Raw genomic sequence first — 15,634 nt, forward strand, 5'->3', positions numbered from 1 at the left:
AGTCCATATGATAAGTGGCATAAGAGCTGAAACTGCTTGGTAAATCCCATAAGAAAATAGTAATAAGGCAAATGTAAAGCCACAAATGTCACAGCAATCACTCAAACCACGTTCAGTAGTCTGTTCTTGTTTCCATGCATTGATAAGAAATTAGACCCTGACGATTACTTATCCTTAAGATGCTATTCCTTTCCATTTGAAACAACACAGAGAGATTCCCAGAACTGTTCTCCATATGTGTACATATCACCTAAGAGGCTTATTGTCATCATAAAAGAGCTTCAACAATAGGATGGATTCAATTTGTGCCACGATGTTTGTCGTTTGTTCAGTATTACAAATATTACTATGATAAACTTGTCAAAGGCATCTTTTCTTATCTCTTACCAAAGCATTGTTTTAACAAGCCGACAAAAACGGTAACTCAAAGCAGGTGACTCCCTTAATTTTCTATTAAAAACAGCGATTTTGAACTCCCAAAATCCATGAATGATAAGACAGGTGACCCATCTAGGCCCAAAGGAGAAAACAGCCAGTTGTGCTTGGAGGTCTGCATGGCTGTTGCCTGCTGGAACCCCCTAATGACGACAAAGACAAGCCATTGTAAAATGTATATCTTTCTCGAGGGTGTGTGTAAAACAACCAACCACACATGGCAATGGGAGGCCTTCTAGCCTGCCACACATCAAATAAGCAGACACTCACTTCCATCCACAATGGAGCTGGCGAGTTCTGGGTTCAAATAAGTCTTGACATAAATGAACATTATCGTTGAATTTTCAACGTACTACATCATGATGAGGTCCTTCCTTTCATCCCCTCTCCTATTCCATTTCACCCATCTGCCACAACATAGCATGAAGCACTTGCATGCAGTATTAAGTTTGCATTTCTTAAAGTAGTTATAATGACACTTTTAGCCAGTAAATGTAGAACCATTAGCAACTTAGATATCAACTGAGCTAAGCTGATATACATCAATCGAGCAAAGCTGAGCTGACTCACAGAAATGAGAGACATAGGTAAAAGGCTTATCAATTGTTTGCCACAGTAATGTCCATCTATAGTTCCTTGAGCTTCCTGCATTCAGGTCACTTTTCAGCATGCGGAAGCGACGCCCACTAGGGAGAAAGATAGCCACTGTATCCAACTGCACGAAAGTCTTGCCCAAGTCTGCTGCAACATCAACCTTTGCAGTCAGTTTGAACACAATTCCAGAAACAGCCTGCTATCTTTCTTCTATTAAAAACGTTAAGTCTCTCACCTTTGTTAGAGATCAGCAGTGAGCATCTGTCGGTTGCTAAGAAATTAGTGTAAGGTAGCAGGACCTTCAGGGCTTGTGTTCCGCTGAGAGCAGCTGAATGTGGGCACATCTAAACAGAGAAACACCCAATGTCTTCAAAAAACAGAACATTAAACTAGGACATAAATAAGGAACCATCTCTCTTCATATCTTGTTCTTAACTGCTCACAATGGCATCTCCTGCCTCCATTCAGCCCCATTTATATCAACTCCCAAAAAAAATCATATGAAGGGAAGCACCCTAGCACCTTTGTCAGATTAAGTTGCCAGCTCATGACAAATGTGGGTGGGCTAATCTTTGTCTCTGACCTCTGCTTCAATATCAACAACTACACCAGTTGGAGTCCCTACAGAATACAAGAAATAAGTCAATTCCACTTAACATGGAAAAGTTAACCTACCAAAGCTCCATAGCCCTTGTTAGTCTTAGAGGCAATCATGTGTCTACTTCAATTAGCCTTGTCTACTTCAATTAGCCTTTACCATCATTCTTTACTGCATTGCCTTGTTAACCAGGGTATTATTAAATCATTGCTCATCCCACTAGCCAACTGAAATCTTCAAGAAGGGAGAGCCCATTCAAAAATCACTAGGATGAACCACAACAAGAAGATAGCACAAACTATAACACACTACTTTTCAAATTTTGTTGCAAAGTGTCTCTGCTGTTTAATTTGCAAGTTGTTTCTTGAACTTAGATTGTTTTCAAAAAGTAGTGACCTCTTACCCGTTGACATCAATTTCACAAACAAGAACATCACACCCCCAATCACAGATCTTAATGGCGGCCGTATAGACCAACTTCTACTCTCACTAAACAGAGTATTCGACAATGTGGGCACGGGCACCTAAAGGCATACATAGCACTTGAGCATGCACAAAGGTAAGCGATAAGGTTAGGTTATTCCATCGTAGTTAATAAATAAGGTGAACGATATATCTATCATTCATTACGCCTGCCTGTGTGTGAGTGAAATGCCCACAGAGAGCATAAAATTGGAGGAAAAGGAAGGAGATTAAGAGTGTGCAAAGAGTAGTAGTAAATGAAAATGGCCGAAAAGTCATACAAGGGGACCCCAAATCATCAATGCTCTACAAGTGCACCAACCACAAACACGTAAGAGAGAATAAATGATAACAATGATTTAATTTTTCCCATCTCAAAACCACGACCTTCACTAAGGCCTAGGCCAAAGACACAGGCATCTACAAATGCTGCATAGATTATCTTAGTCTAGCCTGGCCCCTCACAACTTATGGCCCCTTTTAACCTGGCCCCTCAAAGCTTATTTGCTGCTTTATTGATACCTCAATAGATTTTGTCATGGGAAGAAAAGCAGTCAACCCTAAGCATCAAGTCACACAGAATCTCTGTATCTGCATGCACCGTGTGTATTTTGGAAGCAGACTGCAAATTCATGGGCACAAGGGCTTTAGCATATCCATGGCCCTGCTAGAAGAATCAGAGCATAGCTGCTAGGGTAGCAATTAATAGTTTTAATCAAGAAAGAGTCTTTCTCACGAGAATAATATTACTTACTTTGGTCTTTAGGGGAAGTTGCCTGTCTGCCAAAGCCACCAAAAGGCTGCCTGGAATCACGAGGCCGTTGATCTGAGAATTGTGGGCCATCTCTCACAAATTGCTTGTTTTCCACTGTTTCATTCAAAATGAAAAAAAAAAAACATCTCTGACTGAGTAATAAAGCTGGTTAGCATGCTTCCGTGCAGTCCAACATTTGTGGGCCAATAATAACTATTACAAGGCTCATCAATCAAAGAGGGGATGCAAAATATTTGGGGCATGTACAGAAGGCTTCATGCAGCATTTCGAGATTATCTCACATTTAAAAGGTTGAGTGCAGTAAGGACAAAGTCGAGGCTCTTCCTTCAGGGAAAACCTGCCAGCAAACGACCAGAATTTGAGAGAATCACCCTCTGTATTCCAAGATTTGTTCTCTTCATTTACATTTCTGGACACCATTTCCAAGAAATTTAAACAGAGCTGCGGAGGACAATGCTGAAAGGACCGTAGACTAGATAACACAGGACGTAAAAGAAAAGTCCTTGTATCGTGAGTGTTCTGTAAGGATACATACTCAAAAACTTGAAATTCTCCCCCACAGTTAGGACACTGCATTGCAAGACCGTACTAATCAGCTGATGCGCCAAACCCAGGGGTACAAGCAAAACAACGCACGTCGTTTTCAAGTAACTGCTACATTTATGATCAGTTCTACCGTACATATCAAGCAAAGCGAATTGGATATTGTTGTAAGAAAAAATCAAAATGAATATCGATGTTGACCAGGCAAACGAACTCTAAATAACGTTATCTAGCACCTTGTAGGGGTGATAAAAGGCAATCGACAACGTGAATATTTTTCGTGCTACGGAGACTCTCCCAAATTACGAAGAAGGTAGCCCAACTTACACGGCCTGTTATCAGACTTCGTTCTGCAAACCAAGCTAATACCAAGAGGAAAAGCTGCGTGCCAATACATCCATTAGAGATTAGCATCTCTCTCTCTCTCTCTCTCTCTCTCTCTCTCTCTCTCTCTCTCTCTCTGTGTGGCTAGCGTACAGCAACGTCTGTTCATGTTAAAGCAAAGAGCAAAACCTATGGTTGTACCAAAAAGACTAACCCAGAGAGAAAAAATCGCCTCGAACAACCAGTTGAGTTTTCCGGTGACAGTCAGATAAGTCAAGAAACCAGCCACTGCCAGATTGAAAACGACTCGCCCAGTACCATTTCCTCCGCCCTGCGGACTGAAGGCCCTTGTCATTGCCAACCTGCTTGCATTCCTCGTGCTTCGGTAGGCGGGCAGCACCCCGCTCATCAAACCACTTCCATGTAACCACGACTTCTTACGAAGCCTTGATCTGATTGAGTAAAACCCTCTGTGGTTCACAACGCAACAGTCAAAACGTCTAAAGCAAGGCCTTGCCCTGAGGCTCCTGCTCCAGCATAAGATGGCATAAGAGCCATCCAAACGGGGAAGTGGTAAGTCTGTCCGAAGACGGCTGACATGGGCTAGCCTCGAAGATGAAAATGGGGAAGAGAGGAGAGGATTGAAAGGCAGACAAGACTGTTCTGTTGGAGCAAAGGGGTAGAGGCGGAACGAAGCCGAAGGAACACATTCCATTTCCGTGGGGATGAAGGAGACACGAAACGAGAGCTACGACGTGAAATCAACAGAACCAGATGCAAGGAACCGATTCTGCAGGAGCTACAGGTGAAAACGGAGACATTGAGGAATTGGAAGTAATCGATTCAAACGCTGGATTTGAGAATATGATGCCAATCACCAGAGCGAAGCTGTGAGCATAAATCGATTCAAACACTGTTTTGTAGACTGCAATTCCCAATCACACAAACAACTACTTGAACTCTGATTCCCAATCATGAAAGCAAATTCATCTCTGTCCCAAACAGAAACACTTGAACTCTGATTCCTAAACAGAAATACTTGAACTTTGATTCCCAATCATGAAATCAATTTCATCTCTCTCCCAAACAGAAACACTTGAACTCTGGTTCCTAAACAGTAATAACTTGAACTCTGATTCCCAATCATCAAAGCAAATTCATCTCTCTCCCAAACAGCAACTCTTGATCTCTGATTCCCAAACAGCAACTTGAACTCGCATCTCTCCACGTATTTGCCTACAGATTGAATTTGAGAATGTAGTGCTCAGAATATACGGTTTGAGATGATAGAGATGATTTCCAATGCGTGCAATAGATTGGCTTCCATTTCTCAATGCGTGGTCTGACCTTATTAGATCCCATCAATTTTTATCTACAAATGCAGATTTGGATAGCCTCATCCAAAAGTTGACAGCCAATAGAGCACACTCTACTTTAGGCAGTGTTCACACGACCCAAAGGGGGGGGCTTGGGCGTCACCGTGCCATGTTCACGGGGGCGGCAAGCCTGATGATCGACATACCTCATAGCTTCACGTCCAATTGGTTGATTGGGTGCTTGGGCAAGGGGTGGTACTAGACAAGCTTCTCTGCCGCTAGACATGTTAGGGGTCGAATTGGCTCGCTACAAATCACTCCACGCCCTTTCTGCAGTCGTGGCCACCGCCCCGTCTGAACCCACCCTTACACTACCCCCCTCACTTTGTCTTCTTAGAGCGGTGTCGTGAGATTACCCTTCATTAGATGAGTTCAAAAATTTGGAATTTAGGACCCATTTGTTAATTCAAATTCTTTTCCCAACTTCCGAAGTCCCCAACGAGAAGAGGTCCTCAAGTAAGCAGCCACCGTGGCACTCTACAACATTAAATCGAATGCAAAGGAATGAGTTTCCTACACTTACCTCTCACTCAAACTCAATTCATCATTGCCTTATAAGACTTTTAATAAATTTGAAAGAAACACAAGATTCAGTTCAATGCACCCTCTCACATGCACCAATTCGTCACCTTTTAACAAGGCAAATTACATATATTCATTACTTGTATTTAACATGATGAAGCTACATCATGAAATATCTATAAACGAAAGGACTTTGAAAGAGACATAAAATAAAAGAACCAAAGTCATTTCATTCTTACTGCTCGGCTTGTTGACCAACAAGACTTGATTAGTTTATGCTGGCTGTTCTCTTACACATCTTGACGCTTGCTGGCTTTCTTCATGGCTAGTTTCTGCTCTCAACTCCCTTTACCATTGCTTTGGTTTCTCTCAACATTGTCTCCATCTCTTGCTTCCTCTTTGCCGTATCCTTCTTGCTTTCCTTTACATACATTTGTACCTTTTTGTCTATGGCCCTTTTAGTTTGCTTTCATGTAGAATTATTCTTTCACCTTTACAAACTCTCTCACCTTCTTTCCTTTGCATTCCTTCCATTTCCTCATTGCCATGCTTCATAATTTCGTGATAGTCATGTAGCTTCTTCCTGTCCTTAGCTTCTACATGACAACTTGCTCCTTAGCCACCTTTATCATTTTGGCCTCCTTTCTACTAGTCACATGCAGCAAAACTCTCCTTCTTAGCCTCGTTCCTCCATCCCTACTCTTTTCTTCTGATGGTCACTACCACTTTTCTTCAAAGTCTCAAGTTTCCTTCCTTTGATCTTTACACACAACTAATTGGAGACCTCAATTTGGTGGCTACTACCTGGCATCTTTTTGCTAGTTGCTCATGCTTAGCATCTTTGTGCGCCTCTACGACTTGCCTCTACGACTCGGCCATTTCCACTGATGTGCTATCTCTGCCACCCTCACAATCGCTTCACCTTGTGCAAGCATTGATTGTGCGAGACCTTTATACTTAAGCCTTGTGGCAACCATCTCTGGTCATTCTTGCTATTGTACCTTCACTTAGCTTTGCCTCAAAGGGCTTTAGACTCATTACACTCTTTCTTGCTCGCTTCAACCCCCTCTAAAAGAAATTTTTCTAAAAGTCATAAAGGTTTTCATATAGCTATGTATGATGGTTCTAGATTATAAATTATATTATAATTTCTATCTTTACACAAACTTAATATGCTTTTTGCAACCTTTTTCTGGCTTACATAGTTTTCCAAACATTAATTTTGTCATTTTCAATTAATTTATTAGTTGCTTAACACATCCAACATCTTGGCCCTTTTACTTGTATCTATGGAGCGTTTCAATTACTTTATTCATTGGAAATTATTCATTCGATTTGACTTCTTCTCTTATACCTTTCAGGTTTATTAATGAAAAGAAGAAATTTATACTTGCATGCACTATACTGATAGACTGATTTTTACCTTCTTGGTTTACTTATGTAACGTATCAGTTGAATGCTTTCCTAGAATCTATATTAATTTGCTAACTAGCATGGTGTAATGACAAGTAGGGTTTGCTAATGTTGACATAGAAAGCATTGTCTGATAAGTAGCATGGTTGGATACTAAGCACAGTCTGGCATTTTGTAGGTTGAGTTCTTCCATAAATTCAAAGAAAGACATCGAGACTGCAATCATGTTGGTCTGAGACCCTTTGAGATAATGAAGCCTTTTTTGTACGAAGGTTGGGGGACAAATACACATGTTGCTGTGAGTACCATGTGCAAATGATCTTTCTAAAGGATCCATTGAACCACATCCGGTCTCTTTCATTTGGGCTCCATGGGGCACAATGCAAATGCACATGTGGCATTTGTGCCACAGGTGATGGGATGCCTGGCTTTATGTCACACTTTCAAAGGTATCACACATCTATGGTAGTCAATGCTTTGCCCAAAGGAGACTGCTGCAACTATTCATAATAGGAAGCATCTCATGTGCAGTCAATAGATAAGCATGGAAACAAGAAAAATAGAAACGATCTTTTGGAAAATGAGATGCCATGCTTGGAGTTTCTTTAGCTCTTGAAGAACAAGCTCAAGGTCTTCATCACACATAACTACGCAGCCCGATGGCAAGCAGAACAATTCAAGAACTGCATACATCAATTTCCTGATGGTGTGGTTTTCTCAGATGTAGATTGTGTACAGAATTATGCATTTAAGGAGCAAAAGTAGATCTAGTGCATGCACTGGCATTCAAGTCATATAACAATTTTTGTACACATAACTTACTCTCGCCACGCAAGGGAAGTAATCAAAACAATCTGTTTCTTCATGTCAGATGATAAGGTGCATGACACATTGTTCGTCCAACGTTGCTTTATGTTGCATTGTGATTAGCTACAAAAATAGGGTATTGCTCCGAAAAGACATTGGGTTTGTTCAGATGGTGTAGCCTCATAGTTTAAGGCTACTAGGCCATTCTATTTTGTTGAAAGATATGCCAGACTAATAGGGCTAGAGATGTGAGGTTCTTTTCTGAATCAGGGCATGGCAAGGGAGAGCATGATAGTGTTGGATCCACGGTAAAAAGAGCATTGACACCTGAGCAATTAAAGACTAGTGGTTCCACATCTTGAAGTGTGCAGCTGATGTGGTTACTTTTCTACAAGACTTCTTCTTAGAGAGAAACGTGGCATATCCTTCAAAAGAAAGGGAATGCAGTCGTGTGTTTTGGGAGATTAAACTATAAGATGTAAACAAAGAGGTGAAGTGGAATTGTCAGAGTATTTCAAAGTCTCTCTCCTTGCATGCATTTCTTGGTCACAACCCAACGGATCCAACTGCTCTAGTAGCAAGATCATTGGCATCCTATGTGAAGCGTGCATGCATTCACAATGGAACCACTACATTAACAAGGCCCATGTGTAACCCTACACTTATCACACTATCAATGTAGATGAGGTGAATCGATGTGGTGGCGTCATGTATGAAGGCCACTATAATGTGCTAAGTAGTGTTTTGTGTGTTGGTGACACTTTTGCAATAAATCTAGATGTAACAACCAATGCTGCGATGTAGATTTTTATCTTATCAAGTGCATTGTAGTAAAGGAGAAGATATAAAAGGGATACATTGATCAATGGAAGAATGTCATCAATAAAGGTTCCTATGTTGTGAAAGGGCTGCACTACAAGCAACTGGATTTCTACTCCTTCAAACTAGATACCCCTTGTCCACATACTTTCAAATCTTGTATGTTGCATCAAGATACCCATGGAGCATATGCCAAAAAGAAGGAAAATGTACACAATCACTTCAGAAAGTTACGAAGGAATCTATAATAGCATGCCCTTTGGGATTTGATATGAACCTTGTTAGTGTTGAAACTACTTTTGATGCCTTGTTTGTGAGTTATCCACTTAGCAAGGTGCTAGTTAGCAATGTATCTGTTATGTTAATCTTCTAGTTTATAGTGTTATCAGACTTAAATCCTAGTGTATGAAAGTCATGGATGTGCTATAGCTAGTAGTTTGACACGTTTGATGTATGCTAGTTAGCAGTGTTACATGTGCTAGTTAACAGTGCTAACAGACTTAAATGAATCTTTTATATTAATTTTCTTTAAAATATCTTAATGACCACAAAGCAGATCTGACAAAATATGAAAAGGGAAGTGGAGAAGAGTCGAGATGAGGAGAGAGGGCATAGCTAGAGAGCACACCATAAATGACAATGTACACTAGATTTAGTTGAAAATGTAGAATATATACAAACCCATTTAGGGTTAGGATTAGGGTTAGGGCATCTAACCCTTTCCTTTATAGCACTCTATATGTGTTAGTGCTATGCACATGTAATCACATGATGTTGAGCGTGGTCTCTCAATACCTTCCCTCAATATCAATATCATGAAGTAGGCCTTCCCTCAAGATGATGATATTGGGGAGTCGAAGAAGGACTGAGCATTACATTCCATCACACCCCTTTAATGGGAATGTCCTTCCTCTACATCAAACCAAGAGCTTGTCGGTAGCCCATCGATGTGGGCACCATGTCAATGCATAGTCAGCAGGGCGAGGAGGCGATTCAGGAGGGAAGAAGAAGAGAAGGCGGAGAGGGTGGGACCTTATATCATCAACCGAGCCAATTGCCCGTCGATGATATCATCGATCGGGCGAGATCCCATCGATGATATCATGGATTGGGAAAGAAGTCAGCTCCATTCAATTCAAAAAAAAAAAAGGAAGCATGAGAACTGAAATGCCTAGCTGCAGTTATCCGCTTTGTTGAGGGTAGGGGGAAAGATGGAGAGCTTAGAGGGGTAGATGGTAGAGGGAGAGATGGGAGGTTAGAGGGTTAAACAAGAAGGGATTGAAAGCTTAGAGGGTAGAATATAGAGCAATTTATTTTTAGAATTGTTTCTTACTATTTTTAGTAAATAAGATAGACTAGTAATCAAACCAATGTATTTTCCAAAAAGAAAACATAAAGTAGTTTAAATCATATTCAAGCACACCACCCCCATTTACAAAATACAGTAAATTATATTGAAGCACACCTTAAAATTCGATTTCATGATGGAATTAAAAATAAAAAACACTAACCATAAGAAAATTGCACATACCTTGTGATTTCTTTGAACTCGAGCGTATTCTGGAAATAATGAGAAACAAATGTGGGAATCTCATGTTTATAGAGAAAATTTTCTATTTTTAAAAATTTCTCTATGCTCAAAACCCTAAACCCTGACTTTTATGGTCAGGCATATAATTTCCACCTTTCATTCTTGCATGGCACGTTTTGGGCATCCCCTTTTAAGCTTGCCAAAGTTCTGCATGGGAGGTTCGTTTGACACTACGTCTATCTCAATTTCTTCTTCTCATAGTTCCAAGGGCGCTTCCTTTGCTACATTGGATGTTTCTGTACTAGTGGTGGAACCTCTTTTGCAACCTTGGATATGTCTCCTACTCCTTCACCTAAGCATGATGGTGGACATAGAAGCCCAAGTACTCATATCCATGGACCTAATCTTCCCATTGAAGAGAATGAAATAATAGATATCACCGCAAGCACGAGATGTCAACAAGTGCTATTAGGTATGTGATCTATGTCTAATTTTATTCAATGTCTCTCTTTGTTTTGTTTTTGAAGCTAGAAATTATTTCTTACAAGGGACATCTAATCCAGATGGTTCTCAAAACGACTCTCTCGGTTATGACAAAAGGGGAAGCGGAATTCAATCTCATCTATTGAGGAGAGACTAAAGGGAAGACCAATGAATGTGGACCTCAAAATGTATAGCTACACAAGAGGGAGAGCTCGCATAATGCTAGACACTGCACATCTAAAAGAGACCTGCAATACTCTTTGTTGTAGCAAAATGTGCTTGGTCACTTTTGGGGTTGCAAAATTAAGAGTGTTACGGCAAAATTATGTTCAAATGAATAAAGATGATCAAATATTTTATTTAGTATGGTTTGTAAGACCTAGGGAAAACAATATGAACAAAATTGTGTTTGAGTACTCATTTGGTTCAAGGATTGTTTGTCGCAAAGCATATAGACTTGCACATTGTTTTGGCAATGAAAGGCTAAAAAGATTATAGGCCCGCCTCTATAAGACCCCCGTATTTGTACAGTAGGACAAATGAGAGTGCCTGGACCACATTGCAATATGGTATGGTCGTGGTTGCAATACTTTGTGCAAAAACATGCCTAGGCTCTTTCAAATAGTGACCAGTTGCACTTACCGGATAATTTCTCCAAGCGTGAGATCCATTCCATGTACAAGGATGCCATGTTTACTGCAGGTGACGAGTACGTGACATACCAGCATTTTTGTAGGATTTGGAAGAATGAATTCAACAACATGAAGATACCAAAGCTTTGTCACTTTGGTGTGTGTGCCACATGCGCGAACTTGAACGCCTTGCATAATAGAAGTCAAGGACAAGAGAGAGGTGTGTGTAATGATGCCATGAAATTTTCTTCTTTTTGACAAAAATCATTTGCTTGCAACATCTAATCGTTTTCTATATTTGGAGAAGAAGCAATTGCAAAGTTGCAAATGCATCAAGAAATGCAAGCTCTAGAAAGGAAGAAGTTAGCAAAGCATCACAAGAAGAGCTACCGACAGCCTGATATGTACATAACCATCATCATTGGATGGGATGGATCAAAAGAAGACCGATCTTCCACACTTCAAATGAGTGCCCAAGGATTTGAAAGAGGAGAACTTCATCACATATCATGTGGTTGGATGCATGATCTACCATAGTGAATTAATCCCCAAGGTTTATCTGACGACACCAAATGTAAGAAATGATCCTAATCTCACAGTTTCCGTTCTTAATGATGCAATGAGAAATCTTACACAACCTCTTCCAAAAGTGTTGTATGTTAAACTTGATAACACATCGAGAGAGCAAGAATCAAGTTGTGTTGGCATACCTTTGCATGCTTGTGGAGAAAGGCATATTTTTGAAAGTGAAATTAGGATTCCTTATGATGGGCCACACACACGACCATATTAATCAAATGTTTAGCCGGTTCTCAGTAAAGCTGAGAAGCAAAGAAGCATGGGATGGGGATGCAATGATTTGCATTTTACAGGATGCAGATGTGCCAAAACTGATAATTGTAAATATGGAAAAAACAACAGATTTCAGATGATTTGTGTTTGGTGACAACAAACGATGTATTCACAAGCTCACAAGTTAATCTTTCAACACCAATTTTGAATGAAGAACGATCAAGAAGGCACGACGTTGTTGTGGGGGAAGTTCTATTTCACATCACCGACTTGGGTTCCAATCAAAGGATTGAAGTTCTTGAAGTGTGTTCCACAGCGTGAGTTGTATGTGGCACCCTTAGAACCTTTACAATTAGTGAGGGAGGTGCAATGAGCCATGAAAGAGGGGAGAGATGTAACCCCTATAAGTTTAGTCAATGAGAGTAGAGAAACAATCCAGCATGCTACAATGTATCTTGAAGATGACATTGGGATCACGTTGCATCGAGGGGTGGTAGTAGTTACAATAGGCATGGTGAAGGTGAAGGGAAGGTGATTGGGTGAGCAGTGGAGTGGATGAGCAAGGGAGAAGATGAGTGATGAGAGTTGGAGGAGGGAGCATGGAGCAAAGTAGAGCAAGGGTGGGCCGCGAGGAGAGTGTGTGGAGCAAAGTTGCAGAGCGTGTGGAGCAAAGAAGCAGAGCATGTGGAGGATGAGAGCAACGTAGAAAAATGCCAAATGCCATGGGTCTTATATATTATAAAATTTGAGCCATCGTGGTAGCTGGAGGCAGGTTGGAGGGTTGGTGTTCCATCCATATTAATTGTAGGGCACCGCGGTGGCTGGTAATTAGCTGCCAGCTCGGTGGAATGTTAGGCACTGCACTATCCCAAATAAGCAATGACAATTAATTATGATGTGACTGGTAATCATGAAGCAAACTCTCGGTGGTAGTAACTAGCAGGTGAGTGATTGCAGGCCACTACGATGGATGGTAATTAACTACCAACCCAATGGAATTTTAGCCACGACAGACGTGGCTGATGAGAGTCAACACTACGGGGCAATAATTATCACAAACATAAATCATTAAGCCTAATCACCTCTAATCACTCATTACCATGCACTCTATACTCTACTAGGATGCAAGACCGATGACCGGTAATTTACTGCACTCGTAGTAATCATGCATGCAAGTCCAGTGGTGGTAACTGGCAGGTGAGTAATTGAGGGCCACTGCGGTGGCTGGTAATTAAACTACTAGCCTGGTGGAATCTTAGCTACCACAGATGTGGCTGATGAGAGCCACCACCACCGAGTAGTAATTACCACAAAAGTAAATCGTGAAGCCTAATCACCTCTAATCACATGTTACCATGCACTCTGCTTAGCATGCAAGACCAGTGATTGGTATTTTACTGCACTTGTAATAATCATGCATGCAAGCCTGGTGGTGGTAGCTTGAAGGTGAGTAATTGCGGTGGCTGGTGACAGAAGATGGTAGTAATTACCACATACATAAATCATTAAGCCTAATCACCTCTAATCACTCATTACCATGCAAGGTAGTACTGCCGCCTTGAATTAATCAAAGTTCGAGCCAACCACCGCGGTGGCTCTCACCTTGATAGTTCCTTGTATTCAGGCTACAAACTTAAGCTCACTATTCCATTCGCTTCACTGTTTCATCTTCTATCCCTCTCAATTTTCTTTCTCCCTTACACTCGGACTGCAAACTTAAGCCTCCACTATTCCATTATATTCATTGTTTTGTCTTCTATCCATCTCTATAGTTTCTTCCTCCCTTACACTCTTCATGCAACTTCTATCCCCTCTCATAATGGATCCCCCTAGACAAACCGAGCTCCAAAACATGTCTACAGAGTTTGAAAGCTCCTCACATGATCTTTCCTCCCACCTTGCACAGTCCGAGAGCTCCTCACACAGTCTTTCCTCCCCCTCTGCAGCACAGTACGAGAGCCTCTCCTCCCCTGTGACATCTAGGAGCTCCTCACTTGCTCTTCAAAAGCCCAATTTGGATGCTCTTAGCAACTTCACCAAGTTGGTACAGGAGGTGAATGTGAAGGAGGGACAAATAGTCTCTCAAGGTCAGAAGATAACCATCACTGAAAGCATGATTGAAAATGCACTACTAGGCATTCCTAGAGGCAATTTGCAAGCACACTTCTTGGAGAAGCAGTGGAAGAGATAGGATATTCTAGATGTAAACCCCAACACTTAGATTAGTAAAGATGGTGGAGTCAAGCTTTCTAGCTTGCCAACAAACCTCCCAAATGCACTGAAGAAGACAATGCACTTCTTTCTTGATATGAGAGGAACTGTGAAGTTCTAGCAGGTTCAAGCAATCGTAGAGCAACTAAAAGGATGTGATGTTTCTTTCTCAAGGGCGATCTCCAAGAGCGCGATAACCAACCTGAAGAATTGTGTGGATGGCAAATCCAAATTGTCATCTCAATCAACTGGAGTTGCAATGCACCTAATGACATCTACACTCAAAGGGATTATTGAGCAATACTATAAGAAGATGCCTTAGAAGGTGACTTTTCTACAAGAGAGAGCCACTGATACAGCAAAGGCAGTGCAACTTGAGAAAATTATCAGGGAGGATGCAAAAGCCAAGGTAGAGGAGGCAGAAGCAAGGGCCTTGCAGGCATGAGAGCAAGCTGAGGCTGCTGCAAAAATGGTCGACATGGAAAGGCATAGAAGACAAGAAACAGAGAAGAGCATCACGGAGCTCCAAGATAGGCCTGAAGAAGTTAAAACTGATGGAGACATCATGGACAAGGAGCTAGCAATGATGCGAAAGGATCTTGAAGACCAGAGAGCCGAAAAGGAGGCTCTTTACAAATGGTTCCTACAACATGCAAAACACATTGAACATTGAAAAAGACCAGATGATGGAACTAAAAAGGGAGAATGCAAAAAGCAGTGCAGTGATGTGGGAGCTGTAAGAGAGCTTCAAGGGCAAGAAGGACGGGGCAAAGAGTAGCCACGGTGGAGAAAACAATGAGGTAGCTCTCCAAGCTAGGAAGAATGTAGAGAGCAGCCATGGTGGAGCAAGTTGTAGTAGCCACAATGGGGGTTGTTATCTAGAAACATTGGTGGAAGTTCAAATATCAAGCTACAAAACCTGTAGCAACAAGATTACGATAGGGTTGTGCATGAGCTTGTAGTGGCTTTCAAAAGTTTTTAAAAGTAGTCCATCATTGTGATAGATTTCCAAACTAGAGTGGAAGTCTTGGAAATAGCCTATGTTAATGTTTTTGAGAAATTTAAGCAGCTTCAAGAGATGCAAAGGGAATTAGATGAGGTTGTGGCATGGAGTGAGTAAAGAGTGGAGGAGATGAAGGAGAACATCTGTAGCCTTAGGATGAGGAAGAAAGAAATCAAGAAGCAACTTCATCATGTACAAAGCAAGACTATGGTATTTACTACTGCAATAGTTAAATAGGATGCCAATTTTGTTATGTAGCAGGGTCCAAAATGCATGGTCTGCCATACCCCCATCATAGATGACTGCATGATTGG

The 15,634-nt window shown here is 41.2% G+C and overlaps 1 protein-coding gene and 1 pseudogene across 2 annotated transcripts; one reads left to right on the forward strand and one right to left on the reverse strand.

Moving 5' to 3' along the window:
• Nucleotides 1–420: 420 nt before the first annotated feature.
• Nucleotides 421–5,083, reverse strand: LOC147884373 (uncharacterized). Of its 2 annotated transcripts, none has more exons than XM_087399162.1 (8): nt 3,946–5,083; nt 3,735–3,788; nt 3,400–3,434; nt 3,146–3,201; nt 2,844–2,957; nt 1,552–1,650; nt 1,265–1,373; nt 421–1,173 (listed from the first exon to the last, which is right to left on the reverse strand). In XM_087399162.1, exons 1-6 carry the CDS (start codon nt 4,444–4,446, stop codon nt 1,595–1,597), a joined length of 816 nt encoding a protein of 271 aa, XP_087255288.1. In that variant the 5' UTR covers nt 4,447–5,083; the 3' UTR covers nt 421–1,173; nt 1,265–1,373; nt 1,552–1,594. The 2 variants fall into 2 exon arrangements, with proteins under 2 accessions (XP_087255288.1, XP_087255289.1); XM_087399163.1 differs by having other exon boundaries at nt 421–1,176.
• Nucleotides 5,084–8,458: 3,375 nt separating this feature from the next.
• On the forward strand, nt 8,459–8,938 carry LOC147884374 (uncharacterized; annotated as a pseudogene).
• Nucleotides 8,939–15,634: the final 6,696 nt, after the last annotated feature.

The sequence above is a fragment of the Dipteris shenzhenensis genome, chromosome 27 (assembly GCF_047967505.1).
Source record: "Dipteris shenzhenensis isolate YYH24624 ecotype China chromosome 27, Dip_SZ_1.0, whole genome shotgun sequence".
NCBI classification, from domain to species: domain Eukaryota; kingdom Viridiplantae; phylum Streptophyta; class Polypodiopsida; order Gleicheniales; family Dipteridaceae; genus Dipteris; species Dipteris shenzhenensis.

Excerpts from the sequence above, each read along its gene's own strand:
- LOC147884373 (XM_087399162.1), bottom strand. The coding sequence starts at position 4,446 with ATGGAATGTGTTCCTTCGGCTTCGTTCCGCCTCTACCCCTTTGCTCCA. Across the intron at positions 3,435-3,734 it reads GAAGTCTGATAACAGGCCGT|TGTCCTAACTGTGGGGGAGA; the intron begins GTAAGTTGGGCT and ends CTTGCAATGCAG. Across the intron at positions 3,202-3,399 it reads GGAGAATTTCAAGTTTTTGA|GTTTTCCCTGAAGGAAGAGC; the intron begins GTATGTATCCTT and ends GTTTGCTGGCAG.